The following is a 26763-nucleotide window of genomic DNA, read 5'->3' on the forward strand; positions in this document are numbered from 1 at the left end:
TCTTCTTCTTCTTTCCCCCCCCCCCCCCACCTTCGTATGGTCCCTTTCATTTCCTGCCGTTTCAATGTGGGCAGATAAACTGACTGAGGGGGAAGATGACCATAAAGCATTGCTCGATGTCCTGGCTGAGCCAAACCTCAGACTAGATTAATCCACATGAAGGATGTGCATTAGTTCTGAGGGGTGGCGTAATGTGTCTGGGAGGTTGAGTAGTAGTTCTGGGGGGTGGAATAGTAATTGTGGTGTTGGTTGGTCTGAATGTTGCCGTTGGCAAAGAGAAGAGGGGCGGTTGATGTTTGGGGGCCGTTCAGCAGGTGAGGGATTGCTGTTAGGCTGCCGTTCCTCTGGATCGAGCCGTACCAACCTGGGCCCGTCTGTGGAGTGGACGACAGGATACTGCTGGAAAACAGAACCTTAAGCCTTAGAGATATAATTTAACTGATGTATCAATCATGTTATTTAAAGGGATAGTTCACAAAAAACATCTCTGTATTTATCTTATATTTGTCCTGTAAGTAAATCCTTTTTAAATGAACTATTCCTTTACAAACTTCTAATATCTTTAACTATAAGTAAATATAACATTCCTATATAAAAGTCTGTGGTTAAACACTCCTGTTTTTAAAAATGTGAGCACACACACCTGCATCTTTCTCCTCGGGAAGTTGTATTTCTAGACAGATCATCATCACTATCATAGCGGCGTGGGTTGTCAAAGAAATATGCTCTGGAGCTAAAGCTGTGACTGTTGATCATGCCACCCGGTGTCTGTGGAAAAAACGTATACAAAATATAAATAAGAACATATGACTGGTCCAACACAGACAGGCAAATACGTGACTAACACAGCAGCATGGGGTGTTGTTTTCAGTGGGGCAGACGTCGGAGTAATTAATTCTATCTGACAGGAAAACAACCTGATAACCGGCTCTCATCATTGAGTAAGTGTCCAGCTGTGATATTGACGGACAGATTTAGAGGAGTGAGACAGGATTAGACTTTCACCAGGTTCTGATTGGGCCGCTGCACTCTGAAGAACAACACCACCAGACTGGTGGGCAGCAACTCCCAGAAGAACAGGATGATCCCAAAGACCACATAGGCTTCCACATTGATCTTCTCTGCATCCGCCTGGAGACACAAACACAATGCAAGACTAATTTAACTTTGAGAGCGTTCCACTTCTGAGCATATTGATGTATCGGTTCACTGTAAAGGCCAATAGACCTTAGTCAGAGTAGACGGCAGAGCTGTTATTGTTATCTAAACCTAAAATAATCTAAATGAAATATTAGATGAAAAACGTACAAAAAAAATAGAAATACTGCCATGGCAACTTATTGAAATAACAGAAGTTTAAGTACTAAAAATAAAAAAATTAAACTGAAATAAATATAAATGGGAGTATAAAAGAAGATTCTAAATATTAATAAATAAATGCTAATGTATAAATAATACAAAAATAACACTGTAGACACCACATTTATTTGATGGGAAATATAAAAATAAAGCTAATTCAAAATATTAAGAAATACTAATATATAAATACTACAAAAATATCACTGTAGACACTACATTTATTTGATGGGAATGAAAAACAACGCAGCAAAACCCCCAAAACAAGCACTATACTTTCACACGTAATTTGTCAAGTCACATAACACATATTGTCACATCTAATTTGTGCAACACAAATGACACATCAAAATGGCGCGATTTATTGACGAGAGGTGTGCTAAACATTTTATGCAATCTGACCTATATTACCTTTTTTTTCATACAAAAAAACAATGTGTTATCGTGATATATTGTTTTACAATCTGTACAATCTGAACTGAAAAAATGATAACATTTAGGAACACAACATGCACCAAACATGCTTGCTAAACTTATGAGAAGTGTTTAAAAACTGGCTGTTGTCAACAGAAGAGAAGATTTAAGGGCTCCCTGCAGTTCTCCAGCTAAATAAAGGTCAATGGTTAAAATTAAGAGTCATAAATGTTAGTATTGCAATTTTACAGTTGTACTTCAAAATACATTATTATTATCAGTAAACCTGGAGCTTTAAAAAAAATGCAATCACAATTTTGATCATGGAAAAAAATAAAAATAAAAAATGTAAACCAGTTTTTCATCAAATCATGCAGCCACAGAAGAGAGTACCCCTAATAATTATCCATACTATAGAACCATTGAATAGCACAACAAAACAAAGCCTACAACAAACAAAAGCACAAAACATCATCTAAATGAATAGCCACAAAAATGCAGACAATGCAGGATAAGAAAGGATGTAACCAATCCCATAATTAAATGCATCATCAAAACAGCGAGAAACAAATCCTCACAACAGCTTTACATGAGACAAAGTAGCTTTATGAAGAATAAGCAAGCAGACAGCCACCCAAACATATGCAGCTGAGTCAGAGAAGGGGGCAGGCCGATCAGGGGAACCTTGGCTTTGTCGGCCCGTCTCAGAGGTGAACCCAAACTAGGTCACCACCAGCCATCCTTTCTGCACAGCAGCCTTGCCCGGGCTATTTATAGCAAAACAAAGACCTTTCCCCCACAAAGCCCATATCTGTCTAAATCCCCTCAAATGGATTGTTTCTGGGGAGCACTGCGCAAAGCAGCGTAATCCATATTGAATTACTGTATTTTGAATGAATAAATGAAGCTGTTAACATCTCTTTTTATTAAGCATTTGTAAATATGCTGCAAAAGGCATAATCTCTAATTCATCACACAGACTGTATTATACTCTTCAAATCCACCACACACACAACAGACACAGCTCTTGAAGGACACAGTACTAAATCAGGGCAGACAAAAATGAGCAACTATGCAAATGAGAAGAATAAATACATAATGAGTTCATACATCTCACACAAAGGTGAAAACAACTTTGATTATTAACTCAAACAGCTGTGCCACACTTACAGACTTGTTTATCTGGGACAGTGGAAGTTCAGTGAAGGTTTACCAGCTTTCTACTGTACATACACTACCGTTCAAAAGTTTGCCTCAGTAAGATTTTTTAAATGTTTTTGAAGTCTCTTATGCTCACAAAGGCTGCATTTATTTAGTTAAAAATACAGTAAAATCAGTCATACTGTGAAATATTATTACAATTTAAAATAGCTTTTTACTATTTTAATATAATTTAAAATGTAACTTAGTCCCGTGATGGCAAAGCTACATTTTCCACAGCCATTACTCCAGTCTTCATTGTGTCAATCCATGCCGCATCCAGTGTAGACAGAATCGCAGATTATAATGGGTTCTGTTGTCTATGGTTGCGTTGCGCCGATCATGTCCGGTGTAAACACAGGGTAAAATTAGGAAAGAGCTCCAGATCGCGTCAGTGAAACACTGTTTGTTTGCTTGCTTTACTTTAATACGGATTCATTTTTAAACAAGACAATATGATGCAGGCTTTTCAGAGACTGAAAGTAAAAGATGATGCAGTGCTGAGTCTGACTATTTTGGATCTAACAGTAATGTCGCAACACATAAGTGTGAGTAAATGTGTTTTTACCACTATTGCATTGTCTGTTCCAGACCTTTTAATATATACCGAGTATTTACACGTTTTTTTAACCCAAATGACTCATGTTGTTTTCAGAGCACATCATAGCAGCGTCCATCTGCTATTTTAATATGCGAAACTGTTAGCCAATCACAGCAGTGGGCGTTTACTTGCGAGTCTTGAATGCGCCCCACCGATAAAAACAGACTGTTCTGCAGAGAGGCTCAAAAACAGGATAGAAAATAGCCTATTACATCTAAATTATGATGGGTTTTTTATGTTAAATCACACTAACATTATAAATGAACCTCAGAGAACATTATATTCATAACTCCTTTAATATTTACTACTTACTACCTAATATTTTTGTGAAAACCATTATATATATATATATATATATATATATATATATATATATATATATATATATATATATATATAGATAGATAGATAGATAGATAGATAGATAGATAGATAGATAGATAGATAGATAGATAGATAGATAGATAGATAGATAGATATTTTTCAGGATTCTTTGATAAAAAGAAAGTTGAAAAGAACAGATCATTTGTAACTTTATAAATCTTTGCAAGTCTTTACAGTCTTTTGATTAATTTAAAGTATCCTTGCTGAATAAAAGTATTAATCATTTAAACAAAAATACTGAATCATACTTATAATTAACAAATAACAATATATAGTTTTGTTGAACTACCTGGTCAGATACATTGTACCAGCCATAATTAAACGGGCTGGGTCGATCTTCAGGAGAAAGAGCCACCACAACCAGGTTATAACAGGCTCTGGAAGTGTACAGGAAGATAACTGCCGCCCCAATGGCCGTGGCCTGGCATACTGATGTCCCCTGGATCACAATCACAAAGATCACCACATTTAGACAGAAGAGCAAGTACCTTTTCAACACCACTCAAAACAATTAGTTATGATTGCACTGTCTGAAACCGCTGAAAATAATACTGAAAATGTCGTGTTCTGAATCCAAATATCCAAATCCAACCGCATCCCTGTCCACTTACCTTTGACTCCAGGTAGACGTTGGCAGAAGACATTTTAGCGATCTTGAAGATGCAGATGGCAAGTGAGATCGCACAGAGAACAAAGAGGCTGTCATTAACCAGAACTCGTGCCAGAACGGCATCCTTCACCTGACTCTCACCGGCATCACCCTGAACCAGCATGGCACACGTCACATTCACCACCAGGAAAAAAACACTGGCCAGCAGAAATCCTAGACGCAGGGGCACCCTATCGAGAGTAGAGAGAAAATTTATTTTAGAGAAGAATAAATAAATAAATGAAATGAATGTGTCATGGGTGAATTATGTGAACAACTTAAACATCTATATTTTATAATATAAAATATAATACAAATTTTTACCCTCTTCTGTTGAAGAAAATCAAGCTATGTCCCATAATACTTCATGCTCAATATATCATATTGAATAATAGATGAAAGCTCAAAGACAATGAACTGATGAGTGCAGTCAACCAGTTGCTTAGCTCAGTCTGGGCAATGTGTCAATCCTCTACTCTGCCCCCTTCCCCCTCCATTCCACCACATGCCCTCCTCCCACTCATCCTGACTCAGACGGGGCTGGGTGGGATTTGATCTCCAAGCTTTTCACTCGGCATCAGACTCTAATAACTCTAATAAGCCCCGTATTTGTACAGACTGATGCTCCAAATGGAAAAACTAACAAGTCTGTAATAAGTTGGCTCAAACTTCTTTAGTTTTTTGATATTTCAACCAAAAGAAAAATTCTCCTAAATTCACCCAAAAATTCTCACTCTAATGTTGTTCCAAAGCTGTATGATTTCTGTTTTTGTGTGGAGCATGAATAAATGAGTACTAGGGCAATCAAACTCCAAAATAAAAAAACACACAAAATAGTGACATAAAAGCACCACAAAAAAAAAAAAAGTAAAGTAGTTCATAAGACTTGTTCCAAATCTTCTGAGGCCATATGATACCTAGTCAAACACAGTGCAATGTGTCTTGATGTACCATATTTGAACATGAAAAATTGAGATTTGAGTGTTACAAGCGAGGGAAGAAGTGACTCATATTTCGGCCTTTTCCTATACTGCTTCCATGGTGCTTTATTGGTATTTTGAAGCTTGACAGGCTCAGTATTACTTCACTGTATGGAAAAGATCAGCATTAACAGTCTGCTAAAAAAAATCATACAGGTTTTGAACAACATGTTGACATGTTAAACAAGTGTGAGTAAATTAAATTATTTAAATTTTTAGGTGAACTATCTCTTTAAATAAATGTAGTGTATAGACAGCTAAGTTTCATGGCTACAGTTTGCCTAGTCTGCAAGAACCAAGAAAAAAAAAAAGTGAAAGATTTCAGGGGTGACTACAGTTTAGAGCACTTAAAATATAATATGTAATAAATTGTTCATACTGGCTCCCTCTAAGCAACCACTTAATTCATTAACAGCACTCACAACTAGGAAAGAAAATCTCTTACTTGTACTTGTTGAGCTCCGGGGAATACTTTGCTTTGGCTTTGAAAATCACCTGTGGGAGAGGACATAGAAAGGTTTTTATTACTTACAAACATGACCGGGACAAACACTAGCTTAGATATTTGGTTATTTGAGCAGAGGCATTATCAGTACAGAAAAAAAAGTTGTTTTCACCAGGAAACGTCTGCTATCTGTACTTCAAGCCTGCTCACAGGCCAAGTGATGACTAGCCTGTGCTAACGCAAAGATAAGGACAACCAGGGACAAGGCCATATCTCTGAGTTTGTTTAAACAGAAACATCTCCTGGTTAAACAAATACCCCAAGAGCTCAATAACCAGTGAAAGTTATTGGTTATGAGGTCTTTGCAACTCTAGCCCTAAGGTCAACTCAAAGCAAGCACAACTACAGAGGCTTGCACAACCGTCATTGATAAGTGTTCATGGACTCTTTTCACTCTCACATGGGCCTCATGTAGTTCACACAAAGTTCATAACATCCATTAGCAGGTGAAGTACACTCTAGCATATGAACTACCATTCAAAAGATACCTTTTTTAAAGTAATACTTTTATTCAGAAAAGATGCATTAAATTGATTGAAAGTGACAATTCAGTTTTGCCATCATAGGAATAAATGACATTTTTAAAATATACTAAACTAACTAGTAAACAGATATTTTAAACTGCAATAATATTTCCCAATGTTTCTCTTTTTACTGTATTTTTGATCAAACAAATGCAGCCTTGGTAGCATAAGAGACTTCTTTCAAAAACATTAAAAAAATTGTACCAACCTCAAATTTTTAATTGGTAGTATATGAACACATGCCTAACCGCAAACTTCAAAGTAATGATACTAAGCCACCAAGGGCCTTCTTTAGGCTCAGGCATATTAAAATCTGTACAATATAAACCACAGCAGTAATCGGCAACTAAAACAGGAACAGGAACACACCTCACCTGTAGCTTTCTGCACCGGCTTACTGAAAAGTTTATAGGGTCTGAGTTTCACATGAAAGTTGGAAAATTAAATTAGACGAAAAATTATCCATAATACAGTATTAAAATCCCTACAGTGATGATAAAAAAACTCTGAAGAACATTTAGAGAGTCAAAATGTAATATTTACATCATTCTGCAAAGTCTATCCCTACTGTTTTTTCCGTCATGACAAATCCTTCACACTAATCATTTAAACATCCTCATGGTTATGACAGGATTAGCATATGGACATCCATATTTAAATTCAATATAGATTTCTTTTCACAGTTTTCAGCAACTTGCTAATTCATTGCCAAATGGAAATATGCTGGTAGAGAATTTAGCCAATCACAACAGAGGTCATTTACATACACTACAGTTTTTACCATCATTTTTAAATGTTTTTTGAAAAATAAAAAAAAAGTCTCCTACGCTCACCGATGCTGCTACTGTTTGATCAAAATAAGAGAGAAATATTATCATTTTAAAAAGCAATTTATTCCTGTGATGGTAAAGTTGAATTTTCAATGTTGAAAAAGTTGTACTGCTTAATATTTTAATGGAAATCATAATTTTGTTCAGGATTTTTTCATGTTGGATAGTGGCTTTACTGTCACTTTTGTTGAAGTTATTGCATCCTTGCTGAATAAAAGTATTAATTCCTTAAAAAAGGAGCCATAAGAGTCTCTGATATTCTGGTATCTAGCCATATATACGGCCAATTTAATGTAAATCTAAATGTTTTTTATGATTTATTTATTTACTGAAACAAATGAAGATAAGTTGGGCAAAAACACAAAAAAGAAAAGAAAAAAAAAAGTCATTTTGATCACTGCATTGTGTCCTTGCTGAATAAAAGTATTAATTCCTTTTTCTTTTTTTTTCTTTTTTTTTAATCTTACAGTAATGCAAGTCATTAGCAAAACAGCCTGTTTAGTTTTAAGGAATAAAGCTGGTGGAAATGGTCAAAAGATATAAGGTGAACCATTCATTTAACATTATTACTGGCCTTCTGAGAAGAAAAAACAAATGCTTAAAGTGCAAAACACAGCTTATTTATGGAAACCACGCAGAGATAAAAAGGTGCATTATTCGATACTTTTGTTGTGTTTTGTTGTGAATCGTGCTTGTACATGTATGTCATCCTCATGTGTCTTCCTGTCAGCAGACTCCACCGGGACACGGCACAGCATGATTCCGAGTTAAACAGAAGAAAGTCTCCAAAAATAAATACAGCAAACTGCACCTCACATTTGTCATCTCACGAGAGAGCGGCACACTCAAGGGACCCGTGTGGCCCCGAGCTATGTGCTTTCACCGAGAAAAGGCAGCATTAAAAGCTCCTCTCTATCTGCTCTCCGCTCCCCACCCCAAACCACACGGTCTTACAAGCAAAAACAAGGTCAGCACGCTCCACATTCAACACATGCAATGCCTGCTGGCAGATTAGATATTGCAAGTTTTTATTTGTCACAAAGTGGAGAAAGGTACAGGTCAGATATGAAAAAAAGCTGACTAAAAACTAGATTTTTACATTCTCTGAAAAAATCAGTGCAAAAATCATGAAAAATGGCAGAATGCTAGGGTGTTATAAGCAGTTATTAATGATATTCTGGACATGTGTAAGGCCAATTTTCAATGTAAAGATATTTCTCAATTATTAATTTGTTTGTTTAAAAAGTGAAAATAAGTTTGGGAAAAAAATGGAAAAAAAGTTTGATGGAATTAAAAAGAAAAAAGCAAACAAGAAAGTGAGAGAGCACAAATAAGGATAGGCCTATATTCTGGGCAATGACAGACATGTTTTGGTTGGGATACATTATTATAAGCACTCAGCTCACACACACAATCCAGCTACTTTCAGCCAATCACAGAAAACAGGCAGCAGTCTTTTCAGAGGGGTGATATATAATAGTGTTGGGCGATATGCTCCATAGTCATATGGTCCTATCGTCAGCCTGTGAGATCACCAATACACAATATTATCATGCTAATTTATTTAATTATTTACTTACTTAGTTTCATATCCTGAGAGTGAACCAACTCCAGGGTAAATGCTAAAAGCAGTGTAATGTTAGTGTAATCTATTATCTAAATATATAAAATATTTTGAATATAACTGAATTTGTATTTAACAATTTAAAAGAAACGTTTTAATTTTCTAATTATAATGATTACATTTCAGTTATTCAAATGGCAGCTAACATTACAGAAAATGAGCAAAGCACATCATCACTGACTTAAGTCTACCGCGAGTTTATGCAAAAAACACTCCCGTTATAATCAGTGAAGCGATCTCCACTGTATGATGAATACATCTCTTATACTTACATTGCATGTACATCTGCACTTTGTTGTTTATTATGAGAGAATTCGCGAGAGAGCAGAATTCAGAAGAAGAATTGAAGGTGCAAGCAGCATTGAAAGGGCCCTCGCACCCACCTCCACCCCATGGACTCAGGAAAACAGTGAATGGCAGGGCAGAATGCATTTAAAGTGGTAACTATAGGAGAAATATGTCAAAGTCATTTATATGTGCCAAACTTCCTGCTGCCAGCTGGTGGCGCTATGACTATTACTGAATATTGGCATGTAGATGCCTTCAGTCCAGGACTCTTATCAAACGTTTTAAGTTTGGTGCAGATTGAACATGGTATGTTTGAGTTAGTGTAAATCATGACATATCTTGTTGCCAACAAGTGGCGCTATGATAATAACTGAATATTGGTCTTTAGATGTCTTCAGGCCAGGCTTTTATTAAACAAGAAATTTAGGGCAGATTGGACATTGCATGTTTTAGTTAGTATAAAACATGACATTTCCTGTTGGCAACAGGTGGCGCTATAAATTATAACTGAATGTTGGCATGTAGATGTCTTTAGACCAGGATTCTTACCAAACATGTGAAGTTTGGGGCAGATCGGACATTGCATGTTTAAGTGAGTATAAAACAAGTAATTTCCTGTTGACAGCAGCTGGCGCTATGATTATAACGGAATATTGGCCTTTAGATGTCTTCAGGCCAGGACTCAGGACAAACATGTGAAATTTGGGGCAGATCAGACATTGTATGGCTGAGTTACAACAACTTCCTTTTCCATGGTGAAACATCGAAATTTATCAGGCTGCCAGAACACGTCCTTTAACGAAAACTCATGATCTTCGCAATTAAAATCGCAAAGGCCTTTATTATCATTAAATCTCTGGGAGGAGTATGCTACAGTGTAAAACATGTCACTTCCTGTTGCCAGCAGGTGACGCTATGACTATAAACGACTTACACTGACCAAATTTGGTGTTGATCTGATTAAATCTCTAGGAGTTCGTTAAAATACAACGCCTGAAAATGGCAAAAACGGCACAAAATTTGGCGAGAAAATTAAAAATAACTGACTTCCTGTTGGGATTCAGATTTTGCTCCAAGAGAATTCATTGTAGGTATTGGTGTGTTACATGTGTCTGCCGAATTTCATACATGTACGTGAAACGTAGCTTGAGGGGCACTTCGTTGAAAGTTTATAGGTGGCGCTATTGAGCCATTTTGCCACACCCACTTCTGAAACCTATATCAGAAGTAAATTTTCGCCACTTCTGGTGTGTGCAGAGTTTCACGAGTTTGAGCATGTTTAGGCCCTCAAAAATGTGATTCATTTTGGATAATAATAATAATAATAATAATAATAATAGTAATAATAACAACAATAATAATAAACAGAGCAATTCCAAGAGGGTCTACGGTGCTCGGGCCCTAATAATAATAATAATCCTCATCATCTTGCTATCGTCAAAGACATCGACCACAGGCGATATCTCTGACTATCGTTGATACATTATACTATTGTCTATCAGCACAACCCTAATATGTAAGCCCTTTCTGTGACCCACATGCAGACATTTGTCTCCGTTCCTTAAATGTATTTTTACCATGAGACATCCACATCACACTGAGTCATGCTTTTGAAAGTGCATAATGCTGCGGTTCGGTGTCATGAGACTTTGTAAGACTAAGCTTCTTCCTCTTTTACTGATGGTGTGAAATGATATCGCTATTCATGACGCTTGAAAATTCATACAAGACCTTTTATTCCACGACTAAGCAAACTTTTCTTGATGTGAATACAGTCCACTTTGGTGTCGAATGACTTTTAATAAAACGTATTACAGCTATAAATCGGTTTTCTTATGAGACTTTAAGACATATTTAATAAACTATTATATAACATAAAATCAACCTAGCAAGACTAATAGCTTGTTTTATCAATAATATTAATGTCCTCTTTTTGATTTGATAATTTATTTATTTTTTGTGTTTATTTTTGAGAAGAAAAAAAAAAAAATCGCATAAATACATGTATTGATTTCAAAGATTGTAAACGCCGAAGAACATGAATATAAAAAAAAAATAAAAAATACTTTTCTTAACAAAATTCAAAGAATCTCAGTCCATAAGAATCTGTAAAGAACCAGAGACCTGGCTCTAGCTTGCTTATCCTGACAGCAGATCACATGCAACTGCTCAGTGCATATGACTGACTTACCAAACCAAAGAGAAGGAAAGCTTTCATCTGAATGGACACTGAGGCCTACTGACATGTCATTTCCTGTTTTCCTCCTCAATAATCAGAACACAACCCTGCAAACACACACTTTCCCCTTCAGTGCCTCATGTCAAGACGGCCCAGAGGAGGTTTAAAACCAATGATTCATCTACCTACACTGGGAAACAAAACGTTTCCCTCTGGTCTGTTTAATACTTGTTTTTGTAGAAGATTGTTATTGAGAGCCCTCACTTAACACATCTAAGAGATGGTGGTACCGCAGCCTGTGTGAAGTCAGAGCAGGTCAAAACAGTAAATAGGTCAACAAACTCAGAAAGACTTGTTGGGATGGTTAGGAGCCAACCAAACTATTCCATACGGTTCAACAATTTCTGAGAGTTAGGCCGGATAAGTTTGAATCATTCAAGGGAATAGTGGGTTTCTATGCTGCAACAATCAGTGCTTTGAAAAATAACTAGCAGCAAAAAGATATTCAAAAGCTTTAGAGACATTTAGCAACAAGAAAATGTTCTGCTTTCAATGTTATGTCCAATTTCTGTGGAAGCAAATAAGAAAAAAATTATGCTTTGGTAAATCATGATTATGACATAAAAAGTCAAAATTATGAGATACTAAATCACAGTAAAACAAAAAAAATTTAATTATCATGAATGATAATGAAATGAAATTGTCAATTAAATTGACAAAAAGCCGAAATAATGAGATACCAAGTCACAATTATGACATCAAAATAGGGTTGTGCCGATAGACGATAGTATCGTGTGTCGACGATAGTCAGAGATATCGCCTGTGGCTGATGCTTTTGACGATAGCAAGATGATTATTATTATTATTATTAATATTATCAGACTAGTAATATTATCTAATTAATATTAGGGCTTATTGGTTGCATTAGATTTCTTTTTCCGCATTTTTACAGTATTGTGCGTTTTAACCAATCACACACGATTATGCTAAGCTTATGAATGCAATGGCCAATCAGAGGCATTCAGATGAGTCATCACTGAAACAGCGGAGTTCCGTTGTTCAGCGCGCGCTGACTGAATTCTGACTCGCAAATTCTCTCATCATAAACAAAGTTCAGAGCTACGTGCGATGTAAGAGATTTATTCATCGTACAGTGTATATTCACTGATTTTAACGGGAGTGTTTTTAAAGTGCATAAACTCAGACTAGCCTGAGCTTGTGATGATGTTTTTAGTAATGTAATGGTCTTTGCTCGTTTTCTGTAGCTGCTTTTTGGAATAACTGAGGAAATGTAAGCATTATAATTAGTAACTTATGATGTTTCTATTAATTTGTTATCATGTTAAATACAAATTCTGTCATTTTAAAAACATTAGGTTGCTTTTAGCCTCACGCTGGAGTTGGTTCACTTTCCCGCAATGAAACTAAGTAAATGATTACATAAATTAGCACGATAATATCGTGTATCGGCGATCTCACAGGCTGACGATAGGACGATATGAAAATTGAGCATATCGCCCAACACTACATCAAAATACAAAAAAGATTAAATTATGGAGATACCAAGTCATTGTTATGAGATAAAAAAAAAACTAAATTGACAAAAAGATTAAATTACGAGATAGTAAGTAATAAGAAATAGTCAAAATTATGAGATGGTAATAATTATGAATCTTCTATAAATTGTCTTTATCCATGCCTAAAAGGCAAGTAAAACAAACTGCTGTTGGTAACTTTAAATGTCAGATAGCCTTTAAGTGGGGCCAAACTATGCTAAAAGTCACACGTCAGGCTACACAGGACAACAGGAGTACAAAACATCATTGATGAACAGCTTTCAGGTCAAGGCACGCCAACTTCATGCCCAAACTGCAGGCTTTACCAACTCACACCCAATACCAAAATAAAAACAGCACCAAAACACTGGCCTATTTTATGACCGCTACTCTTAAGCCCAGGTAATAAAACAAAAACACTTTAGTTTTTGTCAACAGTCTTAAAGAAACCCGTTTAGCATCCCTTGGGTCAATCATTTTCACTATCTATTTGATTCTGATTAGCTTGCAATTATTCAAGTGGGCAAGTGTGTGTTTGGGGAGCAGAAATCGTGTGAGTTTGGAGCTCTTTCTACAGAAAGCCCATGCCAAATGAGACATACTTTACATGTCCATGACACAAATGCGTGTATAACATCTGTAGCCAGCAAAGACAAACCTCCACAGGAATGTGAACAGGCAACTGAAGAGAAACATTAAGAAAAGTGTGAATAAACATGCTGTGCTAACTGAAATCATAAGGGTTATGCTTTCACGTGATGTCATGCTAGCTTTATCAACACAGCCAAAAAAATAAATAAATAAAATAAAAAAGCCACTAGATAAACAGCATAATACCACGTGAAATCAAAGCGTTTGTGGCTTGTAGTCCTTGAATAGCTTTTAGGCTATTTAATATACTCCAAAATGTAATTTTTTTTTTACATTTTATTCATTTAGTAGACCCTGTTTGGGGTAGGACTTTTTTTTTAAATAGATAAATACTCCCCCCCCCCAGAAAGTATGCATTAAATTAATCAAAAGTGACAAAATACTTTTTTTTTTCTCCAGAAAGTATGCATTAAATTAATCAAAAATTACAGTAAACTATTTTATGTTGTTACAAAAAGATTATTTCAAATAAATGTTGTTTATTAACTATTCAAAGCAACCTGAAAAAAACTGCATCACAGTTTTCACAAAAAATATAAGCAATACAATCATAATACAAAATGTTACTTGAGTACCAAATCAGCATATAAGAATGATTTCTGAAGGATCACGTGACACTAAACTACATTTTAATTAAAAAAAATTACATTTTAAAAATTTATTAAAATAGAAACTTTTATTTTAAATTGTTACTTGTTTTACTAATTTATTATATTAATCAAATAAATGCAGCCTTGGTCAGCAAAAGAGGCTTCTTTAAAGGGGTCATATGATACGATTTCAAGTTTTCCTTTCTCTTTGGAGTGTTACAAGCTGATTGTGCATAGATAAGATCCCTGAAGTTGCAAAGACTAAAGTCTGAAAAACCAAAGAGATATTCTTTATCAAAGTTAAGACTCTGCCACACCCCCCTAAAACGTCTCGTTCTAACACGCCCCCACATATCTAGGTCACTATGTGGGAATAGTTGCATAATGTGGCCCAAATGTGCACCCAAAGAAAGAAGGCGTGGTTTCAGTAACCCAGTTAGTGTTGAAGCAGCCATGTCAGGGAGACGCTGTGTGTTTCTAGGCGAAAGCAAAAGCACTTTATTTGGCCTTCCAGAAGTAGATGCATTTAGGAATCTTTAAGATAACTTACAACAGAACAGCAATGCATTTTATGGATGACCGTTTCGTGAACCTAGGAGAGGAGGTAATTCTGACTTTGCTATGACAATCTGGCGCTTCTGAATCAGCTACTGTTTTGTTATTAGTTTAAGTATTTGCTATTGACTGTTCAAATGCGGAGTTTTGCACATTGTGTGTGTGTGCGCGCGTGTGTGAGAGAGAGCCAGCATCACATCAAAGTGGAGTCAGCTGTCTTAACCGCGGCTTGTGTACTGCATCATTACTGTGTCTGTTCCCCTTATAGGCTTGAACTGATGGTAAAACTAATAACATTATTTACTGTCTTTACATTTATTTTGAAAGATGAAGCTCGCGATTATGGTAAGGGGCGTTACATTTCCGACGAGTGCTTGCGGTGTTCGGCCAATCACAATGCACTGGGTCAGCTGGCCAATCAGAGCAGACTGCGCTTGTCAAAGGAGGGGGTTTTGTAGAAAACTAAGCATTTGAGAGAGGCGGGGCATAGAGGGCCTACAATAATGTACAGTATTTTAAAAAATAATGTGTTTTTTGAACATTAAAGCATGTCAACATATTCTGTTACAGCAAATACACAAAATAATGATCTTTAAAAAAGCATCATATGACCCCTTTAAAAAAACAAACAAAAAAAAACACACACTTACACATTCATAGGTTAGCCATTCATCACCTATAACTTTTTTACATGTAAATACATTGATGTAAATAATAATACATAATTTAAATTGTCTTAAAGGTACAGTAGCAAAAATAGGTTTTGCCCTAAAGGAGAATGAGGGTGGTAAACCGTCATGTAAAAAACATTTTCGGTGCAAGACACCATGACTAACTAGTGGGCATCAGGGGAAAACGGGAGTACAACATGGCCCCTTTAAGTCAGTGACATAGTATATGACAATCAAATTCAGCCCACTTATGTAGAGAAACAACAACTGTATTTACCAGGAACAAACAAGCGGCTAATTTAGGAAGCAAGAGCATTAAACGTCTGTTTTCCTTCAATGCTCTTGTGGACTGTCCTCGTTACCCACTTCTTCCCTTTACATGACAAGCAGGTCTACATTACCTAGAGATCCCTGCCAAAGAAACAGTGGCCTAGTTACAGATTAACAACAGCCGTCCCGAACCTCTCCTGACACAACAGCACAACTGCTAAAATCATTAGCCCAAAACAAACTCCACCCTAAACTTCTCCAAGTCAGCTGTCAAAGGGCAAAATGTGATTCATTCTAGTCAGGACCAGCCAATGAACATCGCAAACAGGTGCCTACGTTTGTTAAACAAATTAGGTGGCACAATTCTGTTACTGATCCCGATCATGTGACCTAGCCTCAAATGTGAGTTTGCAAAAGCACTGGAGGAGTGTACATGGCAGTGAGGAACATGTCATAATTATCTACACCAAACTTGCATATCTATGGATGTTTTACAAGGACAAAGAGGGTGAGTGTGGAATAAGAAAACAACATTCCAGTAAGCTGTAATGGAACTGCGTGGGGGTGATCCCTCTGTTTGCCTGGCCATTATAAAGATTCCTCGGCAAACTAAATTAATAAGACTCTCCCAGCTGATACGACTGCAGAAACAAGCTATAAGTTTGTGGTTTGACATGTTAAATGTGAATGTGGTCATGCCCAGCAACTTTTACGGTACGTTAAGCCTAAGTTAGGCCTGACATTTGCAACATCAAGACATGTCATTATTTCAAAACTATATTAAATAATAGAGAACATTTGATTAAGTAAACAAACTTATGCAACCGTATTACAGAACTCTTCCCATTGCACCATGTTTCATTACTACTTTTCTGAGTCTAAATTTCACTACACTGCTGTTTATTGTGACTGGAATATGCTTGTGAATGGAAAGTTCTGGATTCAGAATAGGTTAAGCTGAAGCATGTTTTAAATGTATCATTTAGTTTGCTAAAAAAAACAAAACAATCAAAACGGCATGTACATTAATGCACTAACATTAAAAGTATAATGGCTGCTGAAAACTCAGCTTTGCCATCACAAGAATAAATTACATTCAATGAATCAAATAAATGCAGCCTTGGAGAGCATAAAAGACTTTCAAAAACATTAAAGCATCTTGACACATATTAGTGCCAAGTTATATCCAACTTTTCAACTCCTGTCATGACCATGTAGAGCTGATAAGCTGCAACTTTGGCATGATATGCACATGAATAACAGAAAGGGACAGGTTACATAAAAAAAAATTATGTTCAGAAGTGTTAACACCAGCAGTGCTAGAAAAAAATAAGAAGATAAGTGCTTTAACAAAACTACAAGCTGCAAATTTCTGCTTTTAAAGATGCCTTTTAGTAATGGTATTGGATTTTTATAAACTGGGGACAAATCAAAATTGTTTATTGTGCTACATAACTGACAGCATGTCACAGATGTCACTGAAACATTATTGCTTGTTTTGAACATGAACGTTAATTTATATGTGTACAATAGCATCCGGACAGCACCAAAAACAGCCGACAATGAAAAATGGCCCATCTCTTTTCTATGCAGGGCTTTGCTGATAAGGTCTCATGTGACGCATCACACTCACACACCAACATGCAGAAACCACACGTGTGATTCACGGGGGAGTTTCTGCTTCACGTAAACAGTTGGCGTTCACAGTACACATGCCTTTAATGTGTTGCCTTCACGCACAAGAGTTGCTGAAAGTGTCATTTGAAAAATTAATTGATCATCACTTTGGTGCCACCCCAGAGAACTGAAAGACAGAGGAAGAACAGATATGAAAACTGTGAAATGCGACTCAACACTTGCAAGGAATAAAATGCATTATTTACAGTGTTGCAATTTCAGTTCCCTAAAGAGCCTGCATTTTCTCTGTATTCTGGATGTAAAAACAACAGATAATGTGAGTTCCATCACATGTTTTTACATTTGACAAATGAAAAAGGACACCAATAATAACAAGAATATATACATAACATATACATATATATATATAGTAATTATATTTTTATATATAAATGTATTTTTATAGTATTTATATTTATTTATTATATAATATTAATTAAAATACATTTATGTATCAAGTTCTTTATTATTACGTAAACAAATACATATTAAAATTGTATATTTTAATATAAAATTATTAAAGTTTCAGAAAATATTTAGCTAATTACATATATACTTATTTATATATATATATATATATACATATACATATACATAACCCATTTCTGCAGCAACTAGCATGAAAGATCAATCGCTACATCCAACTACCAAGGAAAATTAATGTGGGCCAAACAGCTGACTTGAAATAGTGGTCATTAGGTCATTACTGAGTGGACAGAGCACTAGAATACAACACGGCGTTCTCAGCCACACAAATGACCCACTCGGATACGTACCCCACCGATGTGATTTTGTTTTCAGCTGACATTTCGGAGAGTCGGGGTGCTCTGCGTCTTTGTCTGTGCGGTGGCTGCTCTAAGAACAGAATGCTGCACACCCCTTTTGTTGTGCCTGGAATAGTACAGGATTGAGCAGGGTGATGTAATGCTCTTGCAGCAGGTGCCTCTGATTGGCTCGCACCTTCAAATGCCAACTCGTGCTCTTCAGACAGTGTCGGTACGATGCCCACATCTCAAATAGCTCCCGAGGAATATGCACAAACAAAGGCCAGCTCTCTCGAGCAACCCTCTGCAACTTAATGTAGGTGTAAAGGGAAAGGCTGCAGACAGGCATAAATGGTGGTTGCATAAAACAAAGCTGTCAATAAATCTAACAGGACTGCAGGGCCTGTCAGTCAGGTTTCATTGTGCCACAGCTCTATGTGCTGACTACGGGCGAAATAAAATGCAATATAAGCAAGGTTAGATTAATATCAGAGCCGGGGTGATGTCGAACAGAACAGAAAGAGCAAAGCACACATTTGTTGAGTTTGGAACAAGAATAATAATGAGAATCTCATATACAATTTTGTTCCTGCAAATTAGATTCCAACAAAATATTTCACCATTACAGTTATGGTGGCATTCGACCACAGAAGTGAAACAAGAGCAAACGAAAATTATATAAACTACCCTCTCATTTATTAGATGTTTAAATTACTGTATTTTAAGGGAATAGTTCTTGCTTATGAGAAACAAAAAACGAAAAGTTTAGCAGAATGACACTTCTCTTTTTCATAAAAAGAAAATGAATGTTGACCAGGGGCTTTCAAGCTTCCAAAATGATCATAAAAAAACAATAAAAGCACCATAAAAGTATTTAATACAACTTGCATGCAGTTCAGAATATCTCATTCACGTTTGCACCAATTCAAGTATGGTTCATCAAGACATCACGTCCGATTTTGAAAATAAGTGAATATTCAAATTGCGATGGAGATTTGTGAGCCACAGCAGGGGAATTTGTTTAGTGTAAAGCGACTTCAATTTTGCATTTGTGTTTATGCATTTGGCAGATGCTTTTATCCAAAGCGACTGACAATATACTTGGAATAGAAACCATGACATTGCTAATGATATATGCTACTTTTCGAGCTACAGGAACGCCTGTACCAACCATTTTCATCAGTTTCTATCACAAAAACCAACATATACTATCAAAAGACTTACAATGTAGTGCAAAATACTGACTATTATTGTGCTTTTTGGAGCTTGACAGCCCCTGCTCACACTTCACTTTCTCTGTAAGAGAAAAAGAGCAGCATGGCTATACTTCTAAACATCTCTTTTTGTGGTCTTCAGAATAAAGAAAAACAAAGAGCTTTGGACTGACATGAACATACGTGTAAATTATGAAAATAATGTCTCTTTTTTTTGTGAACCAAGTAGTTGATTATTTTCCAGCATAGAATAAAGGACTGTAATGTTCTGTTCTCCAGTGCATAATGTTTTGGAGAGGAGAAGAAAAATATTTCATTCCCTGCATGATGAGGTTCTGCATTCACAGACGGCCAAAACTTTACAGAGCGTGGAAGGATGGACCAACAGTGGCAATAATAGACCTCATTCAGACTGTCCTGTGAACTGCACTGGTGTGGCCAAGCAGAGGGGCTTGAACAGAAACTGATGACCTCCAGCTGTGCTCTTGTCCCAGTATCATGAACATGATGAATGTCTATAAAGGTTTCAAACAACATAATTTGCCTGTATGACAGCACGACGATGCTTTTAATCGCAATAACAGCACGAAGTTCCAAGTCAGTCACATGAAGTAAACACATTTGGTGGGAGGGACCCACATAGATGTGAGTTGCATGGAAATGGCAATCTAAATGCAACAGGAGTCATGTTATCTCTATATAACAAAAGTACGTTGATTTTGCATGCTAATTAGACCACGAGCCATCATAAAGACGCATTTGGATGTTGTGTAATACATTGCAAAACAAAAACAAATTGGGGAAACAGGAAAGTGGGACTTACCTGAGCAAAATAAAGGTTGAGCAGACACAGGGTGAAGAACTGCAGGCAGACTGGAAAACAATACAGGAGCCAGAACGGCAAAGGCTGAAGCTGGTTTGCTTGAACAACATTTTTAAAGTAGAAAGAGAAGAGAGTCGTCCTCAGAGCCGACCAGAGCAAACACAGAAAGAGAAAAACACTCTGGTAGCTGAAGCGCTTGTGTCCGTAGTGCAGAACCAACCAGAGCTGCAGGTAAACAAACACGAAGAGCAGCGAATACAAAACCGTGTAGAGAACCGTGAGACCAAGCTGCACGGACGGGGGAACCGCAGCCTGGATCAGTTCGGCGGAGGATGATGATGATGAGGAGGAGGAGGAGGAGGAGGAGGAGGGTGAGTCCGTCCAAACACTGACCTGGCTTTCTAGTAAAAACAACATATCGACGGGATGCTCGCTATCACGTCGACTTATCCAAAACGTTTTCCTTTTCCATGAAACTTTTCATGCAGATGTTTTGAAATTAGGAGAAATTGAAAAACGTCAAACTTAATTACAAACGACATATGAGCTAAAAATGAAAACCTACAGACTGCCCTAAGTTGTTGTTGTATAAACTTCTAATACAATTCTTGGAGGTTCATAAGCAAGATGTGGAAAACAAACTATTAAAAAAAACAGCAGAGTCCCCCAATCTCTGCAAGGCAGCTCCCTCCGAGCTAAGAAAAACCAACTCTAGCGCTAGAAAAAGTGATCAGCTGGCTAGCGTTGCAGCTCTGGCCCCGCCTACTGACCAATGGGGAAAAGGCTAGAATCTGACGCGGCTGTGTCGCCATTTTGGCTCTCGGCTGAATAGTGCCGAATGGAAAAATTCTGTTGCATTCGAGCCCAAATGTCAGGCTTTTCAAGTACGTTCGCCGAAAAGCGATTTACACAGCCGCCTACTTTTTTTTGGGAGAAACCAATCATTTGTCTTTTAGGTGTCCTGCCTCTCTACGTTTTTAATTTTCATGCTTTTAATTTTAATGCTTGGACGTTTACGCATGTTGTTTTTGTAATCTTGCAGTGGTTGAATATGTAAGATTTGATTTTAATCGCTAACATAACAGTGTGCAACATAATTGGATACTTTTTGTTTATAAATTGATTGTTGTACAATATGTTAAGCTGTGGCTTATGCATGCAGAAGAAAGAAATGAATAACAAATAAGTATAGGTTAAAAAAATACCCAAATGTCTGCAAGGCAGCTGCTCCCTCCGAGCAAAGAAAAACAACTCTGTAAAAAAAAAAAAAAAAAGCGATTATCAAATGTAGGGAGCGATCACGCTCGGGCCCCACCTACTGGCCAATAGGAAGAAGCTAGAAACCAACGCGCTTCAGTCGCCATCTTGGCTCAGTTGAAATAGTGGTGTATAGAGACATACCGTTACATTCGAGCCAAAATGACAGGCTTTTCAAATAACATTCCTACTTCATTCTCATTGGTTTTCTCACTGGGTCTGCTTTGTATTCTGAGCTTTCTGATTGGTGTTCAGCTCACCGCTAAATCCTCCGCACAAATTTAATTGGACAACGTTTGCGCATGTTGTTTTAGTGTTTGGGGATTTCTTTTTTTATTTTATTTTTTGTAGGTTGCCCTTAGAAATGCAATTTGTTAGTGTATGGCTGATGCATTTAGTAATACAGCCCAGGCGAGTTGTTTTGATTGAATTTGGATATATTCTTTGACTTTGTGTACCAGTTTTTACTGAGCTCATCCTTAAAATGAACTAATATAAATGGATGTACGTTAAAGGTCCATAAAAATGGAAAAGGGCACCATATGCATCGTCTATTTGATTGCGTTATTCAGCCTAGCGGCAGATCAATGTTCCTCCAAACTGATAGAAGATTCCAGTCAGAGCTTCACAGGGAAGACGTCCTTTATATAGTTTGGAAATCATAGTGAGACTTTGATAAATGCGTTGCAAATGTTTGCAGAACAGTTATCATAATGTGCAAAGCTAAGCAAGAGTCATTAGTCAGTCAGCACATAAGCATATTTGCTGAATCAATGGATTTTAGGTGTCAAAAGTCTTTTAATGTTCATAGACTATTGCATAAGCTTTAGTTCTACTTGCAGTCAGTCCAACCATCAAACTGTTCATGGAGCAGCTTGAGATGTCAGCTGATGCCCTAGAGCAGTGTTTCTCAACCAGGGGTCCGTGGACCCCTAGTGGTCCTTGACGTAAGGCCAGGGGGTCCATTTAAAGTATGCATTTTTGTATAAATGTTGTATATTTTGACATGACTCCTGTTCCCATGAAAGAAAAATCCAATATAGCTGATGATATGGCCAAATACTGGACAAGTCAACTAACTTGAATAGTACTTGACTGCATTTGGTCCTCACAAAGACACAAATGATACATAGATGAGTCAATTTTGTTCTGGGGGTCCTTGAGGATGCTTCTGAATTGGACTGGGGTCCGGTACGCCAAAAGGTTGAGATTCACTGCCCTAGAGGACTATGGAATATCTGTTGTGAAGGTGAGCAAAACCTCATTGCATCAGAATGTCAGAAGAAGGAGCTTTCTGATGTCTAGTTATGTTTTACACGATGGTTGACTGTATTGCAGTAATATCAGTTTGAATAACTGACTGTTTTTACAGGTGAACTGTTCAAAAGATGCTATAGCAAACTACTGCACAGGAGAAAAGCTACTGACCAAGGCATACTTGTTCAGGTATAAGTTTATAAACTTTACCCTCACATCATTATACATTACTGTCCAAAATGTTGGGGTTAGTAAGATTTTTGAAAGAAAAGAAATTATTTGACAAGGATTTCTATTTCAAATAAATGTTCTTTTGAACATTCTGTTCATCAAAGAACCCTGAAAAGATCTTGTTTTATGCAGAACAACTGTTCCCAACATAGATAATAATAAGAAATGTTTCAGCAAAAAAAAATTCAGCTTTACATCACAGAAATAAATAATCCGAAAGCTCTAAAATGCTGCCTTCGGAGGACGCATTCCAAGGTAGGAAGGCATCAAGAAGGCACATCCGAATCCAAAGTTAGCTTCACTTCCTGTCTCATGAGATACCTTCATCTGATAGATTTTTGAAGGCAGCATAGATGTATCCTTCGCTGCCTTTGATATCCCACAATCCTGTGCGTTCCATTCCGTGACGGTTGAGCTAAAAATTAAAGATGGCATCTGAAAGTTGCGTTTGGCGGTCAGTTTATGTGTAAATGTATATTTCTGACTAACTTTCTGCACTTTTGATGTTAGTTCTAGTGAGAAATCAGTATTATAGTAATTAAATATTCGTTTAGTTATCACCAAAACTCCTTCTATTTTGTTGTAGATCGTTAAAACGTTACGCTGCCTCAGAAGCCTGTCTGAAATCAGCCACAATCCTGTGCGTTCCATTCCGTGACGGTTGAGCTAAAAATGAAAGATGGCGAAAGATGGCATCTGAAAGTTGCGTTTGGCGGTCAGTTTATGTGTAAATGTATATTTCTGACTAACTTTTTGCACTTTTGATGTTAGTTCTAGTGAGAAATCAGTATTATAGTAATTAAATATTCGTTTAGTTATCACCAAAACTCCTTCTATTTTGTTGTAGATCGTTAAAACGTTACGCTGCCTCAGAAGCCTGTCTGAAATCAGTTTCATGAGGTGCCTTCGTGCAAAAAAAACGCTGCTTGCTAAGTCATTGTCTGATAGGGCAGCAAGGCAGCTGTCTAGGCTTTCGGACACAACCATTAAATATAAAACAGTTATCTGTTGTTGTTGTTACAAAATATTATTTAAAAAAAAATTATTGTTATAAAATGTAAAAATATTTCACAATATTGCTGTTTTTACTGTATTTTTGATCAAATAAATGCAGCTTTAAGACACTTCTTTTAAAAACATTAAAAAAAATTTACTGACCCATATAAACCTATTGAACACAAGATGTTCAAAAAAAAAAAAAAGTTTGAATTACTCTATATAGTCACACAGGTTTGGAACGATATGAACCCAAAAGCTTTTTTGTCTTTTATCATTCCAGAGGCTCTGAGGTCCTGAGGAGTTTCGACATCGATGCCATATTTGACGTCAATGAAATTGTTTCTCATGTCCTTTTGTGAGTTCTTCTTATTTAAAACTTTTATAGTATCACCAACGATTAAAGATGCTTATTTTGCCTGATGGAACTACAGTGACGACCTTGACCTTTGAATGTGTCCCTTATGTCCTCCATTCAGCTCTGTCCTCTTCAATGAGGTCCGTAATGTGTGGTCGGTCACATACCAGTGCTAGGCCTTCCAGGTACGATCTCTATATTCTCTATAGTCCATTGTCTTGGTTGAAATGAAGCAATATTATATATATCTCATGTTTTTGTTTTTTTTTGGGATAGAGCACCGAGCTTTGATGGAGGCAGCATTTGTGTATGGAACCAAATACCAGTTTGTCCAGATGACTGGCTCTTTGGTCATAAAACATATGGGGTATGTTTTATATTACTCTAAGTAGTGATATACATTCAATCCCTATTGAGGTACTCAAAGCATGATCGCTATTCTATTATAGCTTTTTGAAAATAGGCTCATTTTCCAACTCCCCTAGAGTTAAACAGTTGAGTTTTACAGTTTTCGAATCCATTCAGCCGATCTATGGGTCTGGCAGTAGCACTTTTAGCTGTAGCTTAGCATAGATCATTGAATCTGATTAGACCGTTAGCATCTCGCTCAAAAATAACCAAAGAGTTTCTATATTTTTCCTATTTAAAACTGTTCCTATAGTATGCTAACGGTCTAATCAGATTCAATGATCTATACTAAGCTACAGCTAAAAGTGCTACCACCAGACCCAGAGATCGGCTGAATGGATTCGAAAACGGTAAAACTCAACTGTTTAACTCTAGGGGAGTTGGAAAATGAGCCTGTTTTCAAAAATAGTGAAGTGTTCCTTTAATATTTTCTGTTTTCACTTAAATTTGAGTTTAGATTCGTAATTTTGTTGTATGTTTTTTTTAATGTAAAAAACATGTCTGGTTTTATTTTTAAACATGTTTGTGTAGTTTTTATTAATTTTATTTATTAGTTTGTTTATTTATTTATTTCGTTTATTAAAATTAGAAATGTTGCCTTGTTGAATATATTGCTGTCCTTGGCAGGGTTGTTATAGTTAACTAAAACCATAAAATTTAGTCACATTTTTACATTTGTAACCACATTTTTTGTTACTTGAAATAAAATAAAATAATATATAGCTGAAATAAAATAAAATATAAAAAAATAAACTATTTAAGTTATAGTTCATTTCAAGCAACGAAAAGTGTGGTTACAAATTTAAAATCTGGTTTAATTTTATGGTTTTATTTAACCACAGTATCCCAATACATTGAACATAAAATTAATTAATAGATATTTTTACATTTTGACTTAAATTATAACAAATTATTCTACTTCTTGAGTGTCTCTCAGATGAATCTTCTGTTATCTATCACAGGGTTGTCGATCCGTCTTCCTCACAAACACAACTGTGGTTTCTGCACTGTAAAGGTGTATCCAGGCAGTCTGATCGGTGTCCCAGCACTCCCATGAAGAAACCACTCAACACCATTAACATACACGCCTTCCTCCAGTTGATGGAAGCACCTCTACTGGTGAGAAAGCATCTTCAACTTCCTGCCAGATATAATGAAAAGGAGCTAGAATTCTGATTCTCATTTCAGTTCCATATCTGTTATGTCTGATTTTGGGCTTGTTGTGGACTTGGTTTCTGGCAGACAGAGGGGGTGGTGGACCCGCCGGAGGTAGATGTGGTTCATATGCACCTCGGTGTGCCCTGTGCTGTATCTGTTCTCTCTGCCTCAAACCCAGCACCTGGACTGGCTCAAACTCTCGCCCTGCAGCTCCGTGGGGAAGTTGGCATAGTGCTCATTCACAGGTACTGACGACGCAAACAAAAACAACACTGCAATTCATCTAACTTCAATATTCATCTAACAAGATTCCATGGGAAATAATGGGCAACACTTTACAATGGGCAGTTAGCTAAATCATTGGATATCATGAACTAAAAATTAATATTTTTTTATTCGATCTGTTTTATTACTCTTATTATTTTTTATTATTTATATAGCCTTTTATTACTGTCTTAATCTTTTACATTATATATGTAGCCTATATTATTTAATATATTTTATATCAAAATATATAAAACCTTATATATACTATATAAGAGATATATTATACATAAAGTACATAAAACTAACCGGTTAGATGGGTTTTTTTTGTTAATTTTTTTAAAAATTCTCTTTAATTTGATCAAAAATACAGTAAAATTGTGATATATTATGATTCGAAATAATTGTTTTCTATTTGAATATATTTTAAAACATAATTTATTGTGAGATATTATTATGATTCGAAATAATTTTATATATATATATATATATATATATATATATATATATATATATATATATATATATA

The 26763-nt window shown here is 36.3% G+C and overlaps 1 protein-coding gene and 1 pseudogene across 2 annotated transcripts; one reads left to right on the forward strand and one right to left on the reverse strand.

Annotated features, from left to right (window-relative positions):
• Positions 1-21: 21 nt before the first annotated feature.
• Positions 22-21016, reverse strand: LOC107564956 (integral membrane protein GPR137B-like). 2 transcript variants are annotated; one of them, XM_016250137.1, is made up of 7 exons: positions 20306-21016; positions 6030-6079; positions 4567-4795; positions 4245-4394; positions 1006-1131; positions 644-768; positions 22-396 (listed from the first exon to the last, which is right to left on the reverse strand). In XM_016250137.1, exons 1-7 carry the CDS (start codon positions 20720-20722, stop codon positions 171-173), a joined length of 1323 nt encoding a protein of 440 aa, XP_016105623.1. In that variant the 5' UTR covers positions 20723-21016; the 3' UTR covers positions 22-170. The 2 variants fall into 2 exon arrangements, with proteins under 2 accessions (XP_016105623.1, XP_016105622.1); XM_016250136.1 differs by having other exon boundaries at positions 22-399; positions 20306-21015.
• Positions 21017-22078: 1062 nt separating this feature from the next.
• LOC107564958 (thioredoxin domain-containing protein 16-like) overlaps positions 22079-26763 on the forward strand; it is a 20267-nt pseudogene continuing 15582 nt past the window's right edge.

Source organism: Sinocyclocheilus grahami, unplaced genomic scaffold (assembly GCF_001515645.1).
Source record: "Sinocyclocheilus grahami isolate Dianchi unplaced genomic scaffold, SAMN03320097.WGS_v1.1 scaffold972.1, whole genome shotgun sequence".
In the NCBI taxonomy this organism is placed as follows: domain Eukaryota; kingdom Metazoa; phylum Chordata; class Actinopteri; order Cypriniformes; family Cyprinidae; genus Sinocyclocheilus; species Sinocyclocheilus grahami.

Bases quoted from the DNA above. Each gene is read 5' to 3' on its own strand.
- LOC107564956 (XM_016250136.1), bottom strand. From the start codon at position 20,722: ATGTTGTTTTTACTAGAAAGCCAGGTCAGTGTTTGGACGGACTCACCC. The intron at 6,080-20,305 runs GTAAGTCCCACT...CCTCTCCCACAG, and splicing joins TCAACCTTTATTTTGCTCAG to GTGATTTTCAAAGCCAAAGC. The intron at 4,796-6,029 runs GTAAGAGATTTT...TACTCTCGATAG, and splicing joins CCGGAGCTCAACAAGTACAA to GGTGCCCCTGCGTCTAGGAT.